This window comes from Anopheles darlingi, chromosome 3 (genome assembly GCF_943734745.1).
Source record: "Anopheles darlingi chromosome 3, idAnoDarlMG_H_01, whole genome shotgun sequence".
Lineage (NCBI taxonomy): Eukaryota > Metazoa > Arthropoda > Insecta > Diptera > Culicidae > Anopheles > Anopheles darlingi.
In genome coordinates, this window is record NC_064875.1 from 69,443,468 (window position 1) to 69,464,801 (window position 21,334).

The 21,334-nt window shown below is 50.1% G+C and overlaps 1 protein-coding gene across 2 annotated transcripts in view; it reads right to left on the reverse strand.

Moving 5' to 3' along the window:
* LOC125958148 (uncharacterized) overlaps positions 1-20,824 on the reverse strand; it is a 66,799-nt gene extending 45,975 nt beyond the window's left edge. The window contains exon 1 of one of the 2 annotated variants that reach the window (XM_049691295.1): positions 20,182-20,824. In XM_049691295.1, the coding sequence (XP_049547252.1) occupies positions 20,182-20,293 (112 nt within the window). In that variant the 5' untranslated portion in view covers positions 20,294-20,824. The remainder of the gene's footprint in view (positions 1-20,181) is intronic. The other variant, XM_049691294.1, reaches the window with a different exon arrangement.
* Between the last annotated feature and the right edge of the window lie 510 nt (positions 20,825-21,334).

Consider the following 21,334-nt stretch of genomic DNA (forward strand, 5'->3'; position numbering starts at 1 on the left):
AAAAAAAACCCTTTCATTTCGTGCACTTACGCAACTCTCATGACCATCAACAGTAACGAGGTTCGATCGGTCTGTTTTTGGCGTAATCGGTCCAAGGCCCCCCCGAGGGCTAGAATTCGATCCAGATACTCCAGATAGTCGGGCGTACATGTCAGGAGCGGGTTGTTTTTTTTGCAGAAATCACTTGCAGTGATGGCACGACACTGACACATGTTGCATGTTGCGATCCTGCTGTCGAACGTCGATTCGTCAAGTGTCCGTGGCCTCAGACACAGATGGGCCTCAAATGACTTCCAAATCGATTTCGTCGAACAGCCACAGATCATGAGAACGATCTTTGACCGAGTCAGGTGGCGCTGGGGCTGCCGGGCCCAGGGCTTGGAATTCCACAAAATATGCTCGACCGCTCACGTGTCGAACGTACAGCGCACCGCCCCCCGAGGGAGAAGCGATAAAAATCAATCAAAGCACCCGCTGGAGTTTGCTCCAAGGGTTGCTATACCTGGCTCTGGGACCTGGCTGCCAACCAATTATTTGCAAACTTCACCTTCGAGCCTTTGCGATGGCATGTTCCGAGGCACTTCGTGTGCGGTAAGGAAAGGTGATAAAGTCAACAGAGGTTACTGACATCGACACGCTCTAGACGCTCCGAGTACCGCAGCTAGCGCACGTTCCGGCATGGCAAAAAGAACCAATAGATCTCCAGGCAATGGAGACGACTGGCGATCAAATCAGTCGAGTGGAGTCGGTCTCGGCAGGGTCCTGGGTATAGATCGGCGACCATGATGATGGCCATGTAGTGCAGACAGACGTCTTTCCGTCGAAAATTAGCCGTGTTTGTCGTCGCACGGAGCGCGATTGCCACATCGGGAGCGCAACACATACTTAGACCCATTGTGACCTAAATAGGAACCGACCATCTGTGCTGTGTGCTTCGTGAGAGACCATCAATGTGGCCCTCAGGTGATTGACAGGTTACCGAGCAGCGCAGCATTCGCTGCGAAAAGCGGAATCGATCGAACTCGATCGGAGGAGCAGCTCCAGCAGCAGACGTTGCTCATTACTATGCAACCTGTATTTCTATTCCAGCGTAGGCCCGAGCCGATTACGAAATCAATCAATGCACGCTGCGGGTGCGGAAGTGCTGTGCAGCCCACGGTTCGTGCTCCCTTTCTTGGATTCCAATTTTCTCCCAAAAACATCAAACGTAGACGCAACGTGCACGGCAAGGGACGAATGGGACCATATTTTGGATTCTGCTATCCCAATCGTTACCCAATTACGTCTCATAAATAATACATAATACCCGGGTTCGGTCTACCGTCCGGACCGGCCGGTGTAGAAAATGTTTGAGAACCGCAGACTAATGTTTACGGACTAGTTGAATGGTCCAGCCCGATGCCCGGCCTGGATAGTAGCATGTTGATGCAAAAAGAAAGGGGATGACAGCTTTAATAATGAAGTGTGAAGGGTGGATTAGAGACTCAAGCGTGATGCTGGGCGTCTGGACTTTTCCTGGTTATGATTGATCGAGGTACATCTGCCTGGGAGTGGGGTTGGGTCTAATTGGCGGTTTCAGTGGTGCCTTCAAGGTAGCAGGGCACACACACACACACAAGAGCGTATTGCAATTCCGGATCAAAAAGCAGTTAGGCAAGTTCTACTGACCATAAGCTAGTTATACTTGGTTAAAACTGGTGGTAGTGGTGGTGATTGTTTTTTTTTTTTGCCAAATATTGCAAGCCATTCGATACTGCGGATGAAGAAACCTGGTTCTAGCTACCACGGAAACGAAAGCAACCACTGGACAAGGTTGACGATGAAGTGGTGTCGATGTTGATTCGATTAGTCGATTGTGAACATGCGTATCCGCCCCACCTCGCGGTCACGGTTCACCGGAATCGGAATTCCTCTTTGAAAAACCGCACTCCCCATGGTCAGTAGTGGTTTGCAAGCACTCCATTGCTCGATTGCAGGTTCAAGGTAAGGTGCCTGCCCAGTACCATTTTGGCCCAACATTCCATGCAGGTATGGATTGGTCTAAGAACCATGCTTCGACTAAAAACTGGTGTCACTAACCACAGGCACATGTATGTGTGTATCGATTGCGTTCAACATGTGATTGCTCGGTGAAGGGTGAAGGCCTAAGGCGCCAGGCGATTGTTCTTGTCAAATGAACCGTTTGACAGGTGCTGCCATTGAAAACCGAATTTAGAAATTGTCTTTGCGGAGCTCCTTCTTTTGCGCTTTCGTGTCCAGCTCACGGACCGACTGCTCACGCTATCCGCTCAATAATTTACGGCATCCTGCGGCAGCAGCACTGACAGCTGCACCCAAGAGACCATTGTTTGGACCCTGCGCCGCGGTGCGGACGTGCCAGATTTGTTACGTCCAATTAATTGATAAATGCGGACCTCGTGTCTCCGGTTGTGATTGAGTGGGCAGTAGAGGAGGACTGTCACCCTTAGAATTTAAGTGCCTTGCCAGCCCAATGCAATACCCAGACCCGAAGACACTGAACCACAGCTGGAGACGACATTACGAGCTAATTAAAAGGTCCAAGAGTGGGCACCCTACCGGGCCAGCCAGCCAGCCAGTGACACGCAATGCCGACAAAACGGACATCGAGCCGTGCGCGTTGCAATCGTGCTGAACTAATTCTACGAATATGGTGTTACCGAAGTTCAACAGTATCGTCACCATCGCCATCACAGCTAAACCGGTTCCCCGTGGTTCGGTTTTGGTCTGATTCCGTTCGGCAAAGCCCTGGAAGTGCCGCGCGAGTTGCCGGACTTTAAAGATTGGTCTCTTTTGTGATTGGGTTTCGGTCAGTTGTACCCTTCAGAGCTGGTCCCGGTGCGTCGATGGATATGTTGTCGTCGTTTTATTACTTCACTTTGGTTGCATGCCTTGATTTCGGAGCGACTGAAACATGACCAAAACGAGTTGTCGATCGGGTACTTTCGTTTTCACTGCAGACCAATACATATCCTAAAAGACAGTTCTCAGAAAGTAGACGGCGTACGCACTGTCCGTTGGTCCGTTATTTTCATGGCCAGAGGAGATGCCAAGACGGTCCACGGCCCAAGGAGGCTGGTGCATATCTGGTTGCCAGGGTAATCTCAAGGGCTTTCCGCGGACGTGGAACGGTTTCATTATGTGTAGCTTGGAACCGAGCCCTCCTTTCTGGAGCTGAGATCGTAAATATCGACCTTAGATGTCGAGTAGCGCCTCTTTTGCATGTCCCACGAAATCTGCTCCGTTGTCTTGATGTTGAAATGAAGTAATTACTCACTCGCAACTCGAAGAGAGGTCGAACCCGTCGACGATCACCTTCTGGCTGGTATTCTGATGGTACAGCAACCTTCGCAACGATCACAAGCACCGTAACCGAACAATCCTGAGAACAACGCTAGTGTGCCAGTGCAGTCGCATTTCCGGCGGAAAAAATAAAACGCTATTGCGACCGGTCTGTGCCGAGTGTCTTGAGTGACCTAAAAAGGCCCGGCCATAAGCAAGCAAAAATTGAAAACCTAAACGAAGGGGGCTTGTCAGATTCGGTTCTTAAGCTCTGGCTCACCCTGGGAGACACATGGTGTGGAATGGACAGTACAAAGGGGGAGGTAAAGCGAAGGCAATGAGCGGCTATAAATACGTCAGGGTTACAGGTCTGGTCGAACCGGTGCCGGCTGCTGCACCGCATTATGTTCGCTGACGGTGATTAAAAGACTATTTAGTGGCTCATGCATCATGCCGCTGTCGAGCGCACGTACGGGCACTACTTACTAGCGTGTGAAGTTCTTTGACAAGGCAATGCTCCAATATGCCAAAGTTACTTAATCAATATACCCCCCCTCCCCTGGACTGAGTTTCTAGAATGCTTCACTGCATCTTTGTAGCACAGAAACTAGCTCCAAAATGAAAACTAGATTTTCCTAAAGTTTTCGGGAGTTTAAAACGGAATCCGGCTGCTCTCGACAGCAGATGACGCTTTCACGGTTCTCGGTAGCTGCTTAATTAAGTTGCATTTGCCCAAGGGGTGCGCTTGAAGAGGCAGCCTGTGTGTGTATGCGTGTGCGTGTGTGTGGGTGCAGCCAGGCAGAAAACTAAATCAAAATTCAACTTCCTCTCCATCTTCATAACCTGCCATGTCGGAAGACGGTGGCCTCCCCACCGTGTTAGCTGCTGGCGTGCACAGCGTACCGCATCCGATTTTCCCATTATGGCTGGTGTGCTGGAACTAGACGAGAGCAGCGTCGGGTTCCAGCAGCGCGTATGCCGCTATGCTGCATCCATCGGCATCGGCGCTATGCTGATGCGTTCGATGTGCGATGGTTCAAACATTGTTTTAAGCAAATTCACTAACGAAGCGATTTCACGGTTCGCTTCACCATCAAGATGGGCTTTGGGGGAGAGTGAGTACACTGACAGGGTGCCAAGTATAAAGACAGAGATGGAAACAGAGAGAGATAGAGAGTGCAGATTGGTAAGGTGAACCGAGATTTGCATGATGTTCAGGGGGTAATCTTGATCGCTGGCCAAGATGCCGAACCAGATTGCTTGCTGGAACAGAGAGAACATCTTTCTCTCCCTGGCTGGGGCTGCATCTTTGACATCGGAAGCTTGGTTTAGTGGAGTTGGTTAGAGACACTCTATTCATGCCCGGGTGTCACTCGTTAAGGTTCACGAATTTTGTGAAACGATGTTCTCTAATAAAAAAAAAACCGAGCGTCTCTTGACATAACTATGGAGACGTCATTTTGACGCACAAAAAAAGGGAAAGTGTCTCCACGTGAAGCTGCTCCATTCTCGTTATAGCGACCGGAAGAGCATCGATGAAACCGGGCATCCGTTTTTTGCCTTAACGAGTTTGACATTCTATGGAGCTTGCGCAAGTTGTAGAACTCACGGAAGGGCAGCGGCAAACTTGAGATCACGCAAAACCGTTGACCACGATTCTCCGCACAAGAAAGGCATTGAAACCCCAACTGCCGCATGGTGGCCAGTGGAAGCACGCTAACGGGCCTATTTGAAATCGAATCGATTGGCAAAAAAAACGAACAAACATAACCACACAAGCCGCCACCAGTCCGCAGAGCGGCCGTTTTGCACCAATTTGCGGGTTGTGCAAAGCGGAGGAGTTACGCAAACGCAAAACAACGGCCAAAACGGTTCGCTTTTTCCTGCTTTTGGCGGGAGTCACGAGTCACGTTGGACCATCCGCGGGGCAAAGCGCGTGAATGTTGAAATCTCGGTCCGTCCGGCAGTCCCTTCTCGTTCTGATGGCAGGGCAGGCTTTATACTCCCTTTTGCCGGTCAGCTAGGCCAGCGGAGGTGGTGGTATGTCCTTCTCGAATTGCGTCCGTGGAAATGGAGGCGTTGCTCTTGAATATTACTACTTTCAAAAAAACCCGGTGTAACGGAACGGTTCCGTGCTAAAATGCCGGTTTTGAGAAGGTTTCGCGCGCTTCGCGTGATTCGCGCAGAGGACACAGAGGAGGGGATGTTCAGAGTTGGGTTTTAATGTTGTTGAGAGTTTCCTAGCGGCGTTCCAACAAAGATGCGCATCAAACACGCGTGGTCGCGGTTCCGGTGAATCCTGCGCGTCCGTTCGTAGAACTTCCGGATGCCGGAGGCTTACCTGCAACGAGAGGAAGTAGAAGAAACAATACTTAGTATAAGAAGATGAAAGAAGTATTTTGTCTGAGACTGTTCCTAGGACGTCAGCGTCTAGCGATGGCTCAGGGCTATTCGTTTTGAACATTTTTTGTTTTTCGCGTAGGTTTCCACTATTCCAGCGAGCGTGTAGTCTTTGGGAACGGTGAAGTGTACAGCTGGTTGGGCACGCAATGAGGCATGCAGAACACATGGCAGAACGACGCCAGCGCACCTGATGAACCGATAAAGATCCGTCGCTGGAGCCGTCGAGTCAGCTGTTAAATTTGGTCAGTTCCGCTCCATGGGTTCCCAACAAGCGGAGCGTAGGAATGCCGCCGCGGAGTCCGCCAGGGACCGAGGGCCTGATTTGAGCGGGAAAAAGGTGGACGAAAACAATGCCACGAAAGCGAAAGTTCTCTCCTTTCAATGGACCTCGCCGGTGGCGTTGTCGTACGTGGTGGTTCAATCGACCGTGAACAGGTTATGTCACCGTTGACAACAGTAGCTAGGTGACTGCTGCGTGCGATCGATTCGAAGGAGGCCGCTGTGGTTCGTAATGTAGTTTTCGAACGGAGTAACGCAATGTTGTCCTTCTCCGGTTTCCAACTGGCCGAGTGGAGCGGAGCAATTTCAAAGGACTCGAACTCGGTCGCTGTGGCAACCGAAAATGGTGGACGCACAATGTCATCAGATCTCTCAGGCGAGCGGTTTGAGGTTAGGATTCATGGAAAAAGATACATTCACCCTCATCGTGGATACCGGTTGCCGGGTATTAAGTCATCGGTCTGAGGAATACATGAAACTGCGTCGAGACCCATAACCGCACGGTTTTGAATGAGACATAAAGCGGTGAGCAAGCGCATAAGCACTGCGTTCGTAGAACTCTAAAGCTGTCATTCTATCTCGAAACCACCATCTTGAGTCGCCCACAACCAACCGACCGGCCGACCGACCGACCACACGACTCCACCCAGCTGTAGAGTCGTGAGCAATAAATTTTCCTACAAATGCATTCCAATTCTCCTTTTAATGTTAAAGCGAAAGTGGAGTGGAATTAGAAGGCTTTTCGCTAAAGGCGTCCGCCTGGGCCACGCAGACATGCTGGTATGTGTTCTGTGCGTTCGATCGACGGTCGCGTGCAGCGTGCGGCTTGCAGATCATTGGCCCGGGTGCCGGTGTGCTCCAAAAGGATTTGACCTGATTTCAGTCGCGATAGATTTCGGTGGGTGTTAGCTGATCGTGGCGGTGATAGCCTAAAGTCTGCTAAAGTGTATCGTTGCGGTTAGCGAACTACATGCTATTTATTCCTTTCCGGTTGCGTGCAGATCACTATCATTTCGTGGCTGCGATCTTTAAGTGTCAGACATTTTAGGATGCTCGGTGACCACTCGGCCATAGCGTGCCGGTTAAATGGAATCTCTATGTCGCCATTAGAGGGTACCCCGAAAATTGGTGGACCAGCGATTGATGTTGCGGTGCGATTACAGCCGGTCAATTAACCTTCCAACCCAGCAATCGAATCGAGCGGCCGCCCGGGGGTCAAGCTATAATCGAGTACTTAGGTAGCATAGCAGCAGCTGCAGCAACGTCCGTTAATAAATATTTATACTAGCAGCCTGGGCGAGGTAGGCTTAGTAGGCGCGAGCACACTGACGAGGTCGACGTAGTGGTCGCCGCCTCAGTGGCCACTAAATCGACGTGCAAAATTCACTACCCCATTCTCCGGGCACGTAATGGACGTAGGAGCAGCTAATAAGCCACCGCAGCAGCAGCAGCATCTGAGGCCACTCGACGGGGCGTTAGGCGGTGGTTCTGGTCGCGTACGCCTCAAAGCCAAATGGCGGCGGCTGTAGCTCGACCCCCCCGGGGGCCAGCTGCCTGCACCGGCCAGCTCACACCACCTCCCAGCAGCAATCATAATCATCATCATTTAAATAAACTCAATGTGAGCAGGCCGGGCCAGGCCACACCGGGTCGCAGGGCAGGCCACTAGCCAGACCAGAAAATCTGGCGCTAGATAGAGCGCCAATGGCGCGCGCGCGAACACACACACACACACACGAAATGTGCTTCCTAATGTGCACGCCCACGTTCTGGTGCTATCATTTTCATTAGTGTTAAGAGAGGCTTCAAGAGGCACCGGCTGCTACCGCCGCTACAAGCGGTTTTATGGTTTTTGGCAATAAATTGCAGAATTTTATGAAGCCTCCAGTGTAAAGGGGTGGAAAGGAGGGAGCAGCTGTTAATGCTGCTGTTGCTGAAAGTGAAGCAGATGCCGTTAATGGTCATTTTAAGTAGATGTTTTTCTCTCGGCCACACTGCTTCATAATGTGCCAAAGCTGTGAACTGAATGTTGTTGTTAACGATTTGGTTAACTACAAATATTTGCTTTCGATAAATAAGCGCAACAAGTTTGGTTGGATAAGTGCAAACAACATGCACCGTGTTGTGTTACTAAGAGTGTGTGCGAAAACACAAATAAATGATTTTTTAGTCTCTGAACTGATACTGTACAGATAGGAGTCAACCTTTCAATTGATGTTTGTATCGAAACAATATCTCAAATGTTTATTGTTGTTTTATTAGATTGGGGTTTTTGCAACATTAAACAAATGAAGGAGTTTTTTCACAATCTATGAAACATCAAACAAAAATAATCAATAATGTTACTCAGTTCATAAAGACCTCATTAGTGATCTTTTTTGCCATAAAAGTAAAGCAGTTATGCATGAAATGTACAATGTTTTTGTGTATGCAGCAGTAGCAGCAGTTTATTGGAGATAAAAAACATTAAATATCCCAAAGTGGGTTCTGCTTTTAAAGGGGAACTTGTTCTTTCCAAAAAAACATATCATTATAAACTGTGTTATCTCGTTTGGGTGACAAAAAAACTTGCCACGAACAGCAAATTGATTTGCTGAGCGGCAGGAACCAGCAAACAAACTAGTCCTCGAGCCCTCGGAACCTCGATTTCTACGATCGAACTATTTTCGAAAGTAACTTGATCCCTCGATGGCCCCCTACCCCGCGCAGGGGAGTTCAACCGCCCGAAAACTGCTTGCGAGAGCACGAATAAAAAAAAAACAGCCAAAGTTCAGCTGAGGTTAGTGCATTCACCGGGCGCAATGCAGCCACAATAACAAACATAAACGCTTGTCACAAACGGGGTCCCCCTAATGCAAAGCAAACAGGATACAACCCCCTCCGGGGGTACCTGTTGGTTTGCGTCGATTGCAAAATAGTTATTGAATTTAAATGAGATTGTGTAACGCCACCGTGCGCTGGTGTTACTGCTGCTGCTGCTGCAACCAGAATTCTCGACGCCATCGTCACCGAGGACAACGGCTTGCACTACTTCCAGCGCATTCACGAATGGACGGCCGGCTGGACGGACAGAACATGAGAGCGAGTTCTCGCTATCGGTCAATCGGATCACTAGCTAGCGCACTTCAAGCAAGTGTGTGGGACGACTGTGGGTGCTCCAAATTTGTGCTCTCGACGACGGTCCAAGGAATTTCCTTCATTCCGACATCGAGACCCCCGGGAGGTGGACTGAGGTGCTGGGATTTCCTCAACAAATTCCTCAGCAAATCGACACACGGATCGTTACAGCGAGCGATCCTATTACTTCCAGATTACGGGACTGCCTTGTAGAGCACCTGGCACAACCGCTGGATGCTGTAATGAAATTTAAAACAACAAACCAGCGGGAGGGAAGGTCTCGGAGCTGTTTACGAGCATGCCAATGGCCAGCGTCGACGTCGTCGTCGTCGTCGTCGTCTTTGCTGTCGTTGTTGCCATCGTCGTGGTCGAGCGTTAAAGTCGGACCCAAACCGAATCTGGCTCAAGGTTAATTGAACTCTCCTCTGCCCTGTTACCAGCCTTTACCGTGGATATGCTTCTGCTGCTGCTGCTGCTGCTGCTCGTGAAAGTTGTCCCTTTTTTGCATTCCCAGATAGCCACACTAGGCGATAAACTAGGATACGAGAGCATGAATGTAAGGGTTGTTTTTTTTTATGTACGTTCGTGCACTCCGCGAGAGCAGATAAAAAAGGGCACGAGGGCCCGATGCATTCAAGTGCACGAGAAACATTAATACAGCCTTTATGTCGTGTTCGATCGCTTCGCACGCAATCCATCGGTAAGCATTAGAAGTGATTTTATCGTGCCGCTCGATAGCGCTTCGTCCAGCACAAAAAAGTGCTGGAAGTGCCTCGGACACTGTTAATGATTTAGTAGAAGCCAGTTGAGTGGAGAGTTCTTGGAAGGCAGCGAACGTCGCGTGCCGCGCTTCGGGATGACTTTTTACCAGCATAATCCCGCCATCGACGAGGCTTATAAAATTCTATTACGTTGTTTTTTGGTGCTGGAAAACGCTTTTCGTGTTTCGGAGAAGGCTCTCCGGCTAATGGTTCATTATTCAACACCTTCTAAAGCCATGGATAAAGCGTCAGATCGCCATAAACGTTTGTTAAACGATTAGTGATGAGAGAGAGCGGGAGAGAGGATGCAAAAGAACGGTCCGATGGCCGTATAAGCTCGTTCAAATCTCACAACATAATCGATTGATTCCACTTTAAACTTCGAGTCATTCCGAGTGCAGCAACAGCAGCAGCGTCCTAATGGAACTGATTGACAATGCTCAGCGGCGGCAGTGTAGTGCCAAAGGGACTCTCCGGCGGCTGATTTATTGAGTTATGCAAATCAGACCACTGCGGGTTTTTCGGTTGCGCCAGATTTATGACCAGCGGTGCCGATGTGCAGCCAAAGTGGTAATTATGATTTGGTGTGCTACTAGTTCGTGCAGCAGTGCCAGAGGTTTTAGCGTTCCGTCGATTAAGCCCCCGGCGAGCTGCGTTAATGGAGTGTTAAGAGAAATTAAAAGTTACCGACGAAGACCACGACCGACCACGGGACTAGAAGAAATTCATTACGCGAGACACATTAGCTAACTGGCCCCGCCGTCGTTGCTTCGTGGTAAGTGGGAAGCCACTAAATTAGCATTCACGTCATCGTCTTCATTTTCAGCATCCAACCTCGTTCTGGTTGAAGCTTCGAAGCAGCAGCAGCAGCAGCAGAAGCACCACTGATGATAGTACAACGCAGCGCAGGACAAATCAGGCAGCGGTAATTGAAATGTTAGTTGTGAGCAGCTCGCATAATAAGTTGTGTCATGGAATTGTTACCGCAGGTTCGTTCCCGAATGATGAGCAATCGAAAAAGAGGTGGCAGAGAGAGGGAGAGAGCGAACAGCGGGCTGGACATAAGAATTGATGCCAGAAAGCCTTTTGCTTTTATTCCATGCCCTTTAGTCTCATTAGTATTCGTTGTGTAACGTACGTATTGTGATGAAATATTGGTGAATATATTTAAGTGAAAAGATTCCTTAATTGATTGAAGGCATTACGATCGAATATGTCTGTAAAAGGGTTTGAAAATTGTTGTCGTAAGATCCGAAAACATTTTGTTAGAAAATCGAAAGGATACACGGCTACAATGTCTTGCGGAGTCAAAGACCATGTTGGAGCGTGGAATGCATGTGGCATACCCGTGGCCATGTTGGCGCATTTGTCGGAACCATGTATTGAACACAAAGCAAGCTTAGATTGCACGCCTTCTTTGCGCCTTCAACGCTCACCGTGTGGCCTCGAAGGGATACCCGGGCCAGGGCTTGACCGTTCTGCTCGAGTAATCTCGACGAGTAGGAGGTTGGTTGGTCTGGAGGTTGGATGGGGTTGGAGGAAGGGGCACCTAACTATGCTACGGATGTAGTCAATTAACGGGCTCGATTCAAAAACTCGATTCGAACCGGATGAGGGCCACATGCCAGCGAGGCGTTGGTTTCGCGCGCCCCAAAGACACTCGCTAGTGGCAGCAGCAGCAGCAGCCGGCCGGCTGGCTGGCCGGTCGGTCAGTTGAACCATCGCCCCATCATCCGAAGCGGAACTGTTTTCTCTCTCTCGGGGGCGAGTTTTCACTCTGCCATTCCCGAGCAGAGACTTTTCCAACGCGCCATTTCGCGCGACTCGACGAACGAGTTTTCCTCCCTTCTCCCCCTCCGGCGTTAATCTAATAAATGGAGAAATTGATCGGCTGTCGTTTGGAGTGGTAATGAAGAGATTTAAAATTCGGTTCCATTCGGGCCGCAACGACGTGCCAGCGTGCGATTGTAAAATTCATGATCCGCGCGATCTCGTTCCGAAAGTTCCGAAAAACAAAACAATACATCGAAAAAATGATAAATCGAGTGGCTCGGTGACACGAGCCATACACCGACTGGAAATTGGGAGCTTGTGTTGCTGCTGCTGCCGTGTACGCCGTGGTTTTAATGACTTTGGCTGGTGGACACGCACGCACGCTCACCGTGCGCTGAGCTGCGCCGAGCCGTGTCTGGCGGTAGTCGAAACTGGTTTTTTTTGCTGCCACAAGGAAAACAACAACCGGTAAAGCTGGCCAATTTCTGTTTGCTGAGGTACTGCTGCGGCTGTCTGGCGTGCACACAGGTTTCGCGTTCACTCCCGGGACCGTCACCGGTCACCGGCGGTCGGCCGTACGTCCGTCAGGAAAGTTTCATAAATTGGTTGGCCTAGAAATGATTAAAAAAATAAAGGGGCGAAAGGGAAGGGTGGTGGGATGGAAAAGGGAGGACAAAAACGGTGGTATGTGGCCATGATGCCCTGCTATATAACCAAAAATCAACCAGGGCCAGCGAAACCACCGATTAACGGTCACGTCGAACGGTGACGATGCAGACAAGTTCTGCGGTCGGTACCATCCGGAGGGAACCGAATATCATGTGGCCATCATTCCGGGTATGCTTGGCCGGGCATGTGCAACTGGTGATGAGTGAGGCCAGTGAAAAACTGTAAATTGTAGATCCGATCTGATCCGCACTGAATTCGATTAGGTTTTGGGGGTCCGCCGCTCAAATTTATGATAACAATTTGTTGAAATGATTTAATGAACTGTTGAAGTGCAGTATGGCGTGGTAATGGTTGGCTCTCTGTCTTCCGCCTTATCCTCACTGTACGTAGCCTTGCAGCTGAACAATGTTGTGAGCTACGGGCTTCGTATTGATTACCATTTCCGACTCGATGACAGGGGAAGGAGACTTGTTTTTCACTTCGTTATTTATGGAAGAAAGTAGGTTGGTATGCGGCAAACCCAGCGTTTTGACCGGAACGCAAACGTCATGCGAGCTATTGCTACCCTTAAACTGCGGCCACTACTACTGCTACAGAAGGTGACAATGACAACCTTCTACAATGTAGAGAATTTATGACTTTATCAAGGTAGAACTGCGCAACCAGTTATTAGCATCGGTGCGGAACGGAGAGCTTGTCAAGCGAAGTCCGCAAAAACCGGTCAACGCCAAGGTTCACACTCTGGCGCTCCGTGTCCGCATTCGCACGCATTCGCTCTAGTCGCCTGGGTCGTTCTTTAGTAGAAGTCAGTGAGTTCCCAACTTTTACCCTCCATTTCAATCAAAAAGTCTTCAAAACATCCCACCGATAAAATGCCTGAAATTCCCTCCTGGTGAGGATTCTAACACAACCCGGACATCTGGCCAGTAGCTACGGCCTGCGGCTCAAAACTGAAACTTTGCAATACGCTCCACGCTGGCATGACGGGGCCTGGCATGGCGAACAACCTGTTTGCTGACCTAGCTCAATACCTCCGTTAGACAAATCAGAGCGCGCCACATAAGCAAGCAAGCAAGCAAGCAAGCGGGCCTAACGGACAAGCGTCAAATGTCAGTGTCACACAGCCTCCTGGTTCCAGGTTCGGACCGCTCCGGAGTCCCACTGACACAATTAACGAACATATGTGTGTACGCTCAGCTTGACTCTCCGGGTTCGGTTATGGAGAAGAGAACATGTGCTGTTCCCCTTCACCGGCATGTCTGCTGCTTGCGTGCCACGGACACCTTTTTGGGGAGAGACTGGACTTCTTCTTTTACTCGTTCCCCCTTGCTACAGCATCCAAAATTGGAGGCCAGCATAGGTAGAGTACCCGGCGAGCGGCGTTGGAGTTGATTTTGTTGGAACCTGTTTGCCGGTTGAGGCTCCGTTGAGTTGATTCTGGTTGTGAGCAAGAAGTCAGAACTCGTAATCCATTCCCTGGAATGGAGGAGAGCCACTAAAAGCCACTAAACCCCTTCCAATGGTCGATTTGTTTTTTTGGGATGGAAATAGGAAATCAGATTAACCTTCGCGATAGTCTGCGATTGGCCTCGGATTTCGTCGGAATCAAAGCAAGCACTGAAAGCACACATGGAACTCATGGCCGTATAGACGCATCTGTTGCTCGTACAGTGTGTTTGGGTTTCGTGAAGTGTAAAGCACCGTTAGTATGGCCGGCATCAGTCGAGAGGATCCATTTCAGTTAACAGAGAGCGAGAGCTCCCGCAGCAAACGGTACTTTATGGCCATGCTGACCAGCCTGAAGCAGGTGAAGAGAAGGCATCATACACCCTTCACCAACATGGCCAATGGCAGAGTGACAGTGCGCCAGCAAACCAATGCCCATGTCCCTCGTGCTACCTCATTTCGCTTCCGTCAATCGAAACACAGCATCATGGTCCGCATATTTGTTTTTTCCCCACGGCTCATTACGATCCAAAGTGGTGGCTGACACTGACTTGCGCCTGATGACTCGTGACGACCTCTATGGCAGTGTCTCTATGCAGGTGAATATTCATAAGCACAATAGAAATGTGTTATATAGATAAATAAAAACCGGTGAAGCGGAAGGAACTAGCAGTGACGCTGTTACAACTCAACTTACACGTAGAAGAACAAACGAGACCTGTCTGTTCAAATTAGACACATCGGACAGCCAGCCCTGGAGCAGTATTGCATTCACACACACACACACACACAATGGATTAGAAACTCATTTTTCACTTAATACCAGCCCTATGGCATGTATGTTCATTTTTCTCTCTCTCTCTTTCTCTCTCTGTTTCTCTCTGGACGTCTAATGAGGTCCCTGTAACGATGCCCAACGGGTGGTACGTGGGTTTGTGGCTCACTTTTCACTTTTACCACAAGAATTATAGTCAGGCCAAGACCGTCCTTTACAACGTATTCGCATTTCCACCCCCTTCCCCTTTCATGCCGTGTGGTGGTCAGGTGCAACAAGAAAAGTCCATTAAACGCTCTGCTTGCTCGGAGGCATCGTGCGCTCCTCGGTATCGTCGTCGTCGTCGAGGAGTCCATCATCATTTAATGCTCCACACAGCATCACTCGGTGGTCTCGGTGAACAGGAATCGGTTTTCCTGCTGGTGCCTGGCCCTGGCCCTGTCCCTTTATGGTGCGGAAGGAATGTTGGTCCCTTCCGGTGCTACCCCAACTCCCTTTTTCGGTTCGGTTGGTGCGTTGCGGTTGCTGTACGTACCAAGAAACGGACTTTGAAATTCAACGACTCATGCCGTCGTCGTAGTATCCAATTCTTGTGTTTTAATGATGTTATGTGGTGGTAGACGAGCTGCACGGGCCGTTCGGGAGTCATTCGAGAAATGCATCCAAACGAGAACTGTTTTGTGATGTAATTGTTTAGCATGTCGGCAACATTTCGTACGATGATTGACTGCCTTCCCCTCTCTTCGGTTACAAATGCTGGAATGCCAAAGCGCTGCATACACGTGCGCACCTGATAGCGATAACGCGGTACCGGTTGGTATTGTTGCATAACTATCCCGCCGTTACTGTGAGCTTCCTGACCATACTTCAACTATCTTACATACCAAAACCGGAGGGGGCTTCGGTGAACAACATAATAAATGTTTTCGCTTTACGATTCCTCGTGTGTGATTGCTGGAATGTTCACTGGTTAATTACCTACAAATGAGAGGAAATGCGGAAAATTGGAATTAGCAATTGTACGAAATAAAGTGGAAAGTTGGTTTCCAGTTGGTGTCCATTACATAGCGAATAATTCATCAAGTCTCCCGATAACCTCACGGACTCTTATCTTTACGGTTCCAATTTGCGAATCAAGAGCCATTAACATAACCGATAAGCGAGGCAATCACGACGACGACGGACCGCGGGCATCTTCGAGGGGGGTGGTCGGTTTCTAATCTATATTTGATACGGATTTAAATGGTTGCATGCATGATCTAATTCCTTGCTAATAGGCTTCCCACACACGGTTGCTGTGATCGTTTAGCACTTGCTTGAGCAGATAAATCAGAGTCAGGCTGTCTAACTGACAGCGAGCGAGCGAGCGAGCTGGCGTTGAGCGTTCATTAAAGCCCCTCATACATTATGCTGATCCAAGCAACCGGCCCGCCTGTCTACCCAGTGAGGGTCGTTATCCTGGGCTATTGATAAACGGCGAGAACACGAACGCCTACAACAGAATGGACCCATATCATGCAAATTATTATATCACAAACGGCTCAAACTCGGTCGCCGTGGCTTAATCAAGGCTTAATGACACCAAAATTGACCCTGCCAGGAACTAACAGGAACTGGGTTCTCTACGTGGACGGCTTTCGGCAAGTGACCGATCCATAAAGTGATTTGCATTATTGTTTTTTAATAATTAAATTACAGGTATGGAGGCACCCGTATCGGTGGGTCGTTTTTTTTCGATCCCAAAGCGGTGGCTATGACAATGTGCGGTCTGGAATGCGTTCCGTGACGTAGCGTCATTTCCTTACGGGTATTACAGCATACAGCGCCCTACTTTGTGACCCTTGTCTCTCTTGCCTTGCTCCCCCCCTCAGGGCTTCCTGAGATCGAGTCCAGCTGTTTCCTATTACTCTCCCACGGTATGATTAGACCCGATGGCGAGTCGCACCGAGACCTCCTTCGCATAACAATCACGCTCATGCACCACCCTGGGCTCCCCATATCTGGAAGAGTCGCTGGCCGGTGACGAAGGGAAAGGTCGAGCCGGACCTGGCAAAGATTTGCGCTCCATAATCTGGACTACCGCTTGATTGCTAGCCGCCAGCGGCGTCGGTGGCTACCTGTTGACAGCGCCGTGCGCGAAGGGAATTCTAGGATGTGTCTTGGTTGTTGTTGGTTGGTGGTGGTGGAGGAAACCCCGGGACCGATCCATAACTAATGAGGTACACGGCACAGAACGTGAGGTCATTCGGCTAGGACGTGGCCACCACCAGGCTTGCGGTCTCTTAGATTAAATCAGATGCTGTGTGTGTGTGTAGAACCTACGCCAACCAGCTGGAAACCGCTGGGGCACGTCGTCGTCGTCGTCGTCGAAGGGCCGTAAATACCACCGACACGTCACGGTGAGGAGAGTGGGCACGGCGTCGAAGGCGTTCTCTGTCACGACATTTTATTATTTTATTATATGGCGCATAATTGTGCAGCGGCTCCATCTGCGGCTCGGCGTTGCCCTCGTGTGCCCGTTCCGTGTGCCTTTCGATTGTTCGATTTTTCTGCAAACTAATGCTTTTAGAGGTCCGGCCGCCTGGCTTGTCCTGGCCATAAACTAACGCTCGATCTAAAGCAGGGGCTACCGCTTGTCGTAAAGACTGTTGCTCTCTGGAAAAATGAGTGAGTACCGGTGCCGGTGCTGCCATGAGGCAACACTTTAGCGAGGTTCTAATCGTATCGCGGCTGGTCACTGGCTGGCTGGCCTGGACTGGACGATGGCTGTTTGTTTGCTCCGGTTGGCCGTTTGCAGCCGTTTTACAACCGCGTGTCGCGGGTACGATCGCACCCATAGTTGGGCAACAAACGGCCAATAAACCGTACCGAGGAGCAACGTATAAAAACGATAGAGTCCAAGGAAATCAACTTGCGGCAGGAGGCGGCAGGAGAGGTCCTGCAGCGAACCACAAAAAATGGAACTCTCTCGACGAGTAATTGGATTGGGTCTAGTTGGGATCGTACGAAGCATCAGACAACCGGTCCCAGTACTTCACACTAATGTCTTCATTTGCGCCACCTTAGCAGACAAGTGCAACGAGTTCACGGGCGACGAAAGCACGAGCAGCAAAAGCACCGCACACACACACACACAGCCGACACGGGTCCTTCGAGGGAGTTGCGCGAGCGCCAAATGGAAACAAATGGATTAATAAACTTTGTCATTTTTCTTCTGCGCGTAGTTCCAGCGCTAGACGGTCCTCACGGGGCCTGTAACCCCTCGGGGAGGAACGCTGTTTTCGCTTTCCGGCGAGCATTTACTTTCGGGTGTTTTCCTTTCTTTGATGTGGAGCAGTCGTCCAGGGAGACGAAGCAAGACGCAACTTTACTTTCTTTGGAGAGCCAGGATTATGTCGTGCTTCAGAACGGATCCAACAACGGCTTTAGCTTCTATCGCCGGTGGAACCTCTTCATTCGCATCTCTCGCCGAGAATCGATGCAAACATAAAGCAACATGACAGACAGCAGCAGCAGCAGCAGCAGCATTGGGGAAACCAAAAATAGCAATCCATTTGCCATTCGCTTCACTTCATTCGATTGTCGAACAACAAACCCGCCAAAAGGTAAGGGGCCTGTCGGTTCGCGCTGCTGTCGAATAGCAAACACATTCACGACGACGTGTGACGACGGTGAACGGCGAAGAAGAACAACACGGCAAATATGTACCGAGGAAATTGGAAAACAAACGCACACACACGCACGCACGTACGCACGCATGCAGCCGCGGAGAAGCTATAACATCTGTCCCCACGTACGCCCGGAGATGGGTGTTTAAATGGTGACGCGATCGGAATGCTAATGGCAACTCCCGGTCCCGGTCGCCGGTGCTCATCGCAGCAGACAAATTGGACTCGATCATAATGTTGGGCACGATAATTGTTCCGTGAATCGATGGGTGGTTGGAAAATTGAAAACCGAAAGTGAAACTCGTTCTCGATTGATGACGGTTGTTCTATTCATCTGCTCCGATCCACAAACCGGAATCTGCAGATGAATCGTTCGAATAAATCGATTAAAAAAAACCCGCACAGTCCTCTTTCCCGAAGCCGGAAATGAAGAGGGAAGGAAGAGAAAATTATCTGAATCAAACGATACTCTGGCGCTACGGATTCCAAAGACGGATGAGATGTCAATCTTTGCAGCATCGAAACTGTCCCAACTTTTGTTCACGGTCCAGAAGCGTAAAGTTGTTTTCTTAAAGAAATGGAAGTCGAAAAGGTCGTCCTTTTTTTAGGTGAAGCCACGGGCTACTTGCTCTACAAAACAATCATTCGATAGAAAGTGCTTCGAGGGCTTTTGCTGTAGATACCGCGGACTGAAAGTTGACCTTTTGGAGCGATCCGTAACCATTTTGTGGTCTTGTTTTAAAACGTCGCCTACTGTTTTGCTTATTCTGGACCTCGTTGCTTGTTTTCGTAGCCTGCTGATCCGTGCTGATTGTTAAAAAACATGTTCAGCTGTTAGGGTCTCATAGAAATGGCGAGAAAATCGATTACAAACATTGGCATTGGCGACAGTAATTGGTTTTTCAGCAATTTACAAACACGCCTTCGCCAGCAAAGAGTCGCTTGCGGGAAGAGCGCAAAAGAAGGAGGAAGTCTGCCGCTATCGGGGACGGATCGATTCTGCAACGCGCATCACATTCCCGGGCGCCCGGTGCTGATTTCATCAAACCGATCCCCCTGCGATGGTGGCAATAATTTTTTCGAAAATTCCCTCGGTTTCTATTCCCTGTGGACAACATAGCTTGGACACTAATGACATACAATTCACGGCGAGAACCGTCCGTTCATTGGCCCCTGGTTCCGATCCCCGCATCGATACGGCCGTTGGAAGAACTTTAATGTCAGCAGTTTCTGCTCCATTAAAGACCGCCCTGCCTGTCTGCCACCGGAACGGACCCACCCGCCCCCTGGCGATTGGTTCCGGTAGTTAAACCGTGGCACACGGTGGCCGAATGAGATTGCAACGAGCCAACCTCCGACCGCGACTTCCAGAGTTTGTGTAGACGGCGTTCGAGCTGCGACACGCGATGCAACACGATGTAGAGGCCTCACGACCTAATGCTACTGCCACTGACACAACTCGAGAGGCCCCCCCGCGGTGGGTGTCTGGCGGTGCCGATGTAGAACGGGTTGGGACACATTTTATTGGGTCGCGAGATAAAGGGCCACCGGTGCAGCAAACCTGAAACAAACCACCGCCACCACCCGGCATTGCAAATACACATACACACACACACACACACACACACTGGGCGCTAATGGGACAAAACACATAACTTAGAGGGGCTCGCGGTGGTGTGGCATGGCATGGCATGGCATCATAGGGCAGTGCACCAAGGAATCGCTCGTTGCTGCCGCTATTATTGCTGCCAATTGCATAATAGTTGTGGCGTGGCCTAGCGTGTCGTATTGGGTGTTCCCTCCGTTCTGCTTGTGTGGCGTGGCCACCAAAGTCCTGTGCATACTGGAATGCCAGATAGGGTCGGGGAGGCTTTGTTTGAAGGGACCTTTACTTCCCCCAGGTGGTAGTGTTTGCATATTTTAGATCGTAAGCGCCTAGCAGCCCTGACTGGCTATCACTGGAAACACTGGTGCTGGGGTCCATTCTCACCTTTAAATCTTCTCGTCGTCTGCGACTGTATGCGAACTCCTTCGGACGCAACGGCTAGCACCACTATTCCGAGGGATATTGCGTTCACACGATTTCGCCAGTTTATGGCCATTTTGGATCTCTTTTTCTTATGCGCTTCCCCTTTTCAAGCACTTTTCTAACACGCACGAGACACGCACACCGAGAGATTCCGCGAATTTCCGCGCGGTCCGCGAACCACGATCGAACACTCCGAGAATCGTTTCTGGTTCTGGTTCTGATTTGGTTTTGACACTATCCTTTCGGGCTGGTAGAGTGTCGTATCCTCACGACTCCTTCGCGACCGCTGCGACAGTTGGTTGCTGCTGCTGCTGCTGCTACTACTCCTCAAAACGCACTTGGGACGCACATTCGCGCACTGCGTCTGCTGTATCTGGAATGTTGTGAGACTCTGGCGCACCGTAAAACGGGCGCACGGGCGGGGAGGTTTCGCTGCACAACCTGCACGCTGCACACACCGCTCGGGCGAAGGTATCGAGTGGAACTGCGCAAAATAATTCGCAAACCGCAGCTAGTCACCTCGCAGCTGGGGCCACCGTCACCGATCGTTTGCTGCTGCTGTTGGCACCGATCGAGTCTGAGTGGCACTCACCGGACCGACGATCTCACTCGGTTTCCTGCTCCTTCTGTGATGGTACGGTGGGGTGCGTACGATCTCCTCTTCTGTACACGCCAACAGTTCGCTAGCTAATGAGTGGTGTAGTAGTCGATCGGATCTGGCGGCGATCGAGCGAACGAACGAGCGAGTGAACGGTAATTCTCCGACAATTTCTTTTCCGCTAGTCGGCCCTCGAGGCCAAGGAGGAGTGGAATACCAGCCCCCAGACATTCGAGAGACTACTCGCGGTCACTCTTCAAAGCTCGCGGGTTGAGAGCCCTGTCGGAATCGAGGGGAAATAGCAGCGGATCACGATCGTGGCCGTGAAGGCCGTGAGCGAATGCCGTGCCACGCGGTTGAGCTAAGTCGACAGTTTTAATACAGTTTCAAGATATATTTTCTTATCATATGTTATCATTAAAAATAGGTTATAATTGCTTGAAACTAATACAAATTAGTTCAACATTCGAATTACTTCACTTCCGATGATCTTATGTTCCTTTCTTCTGCGATCGT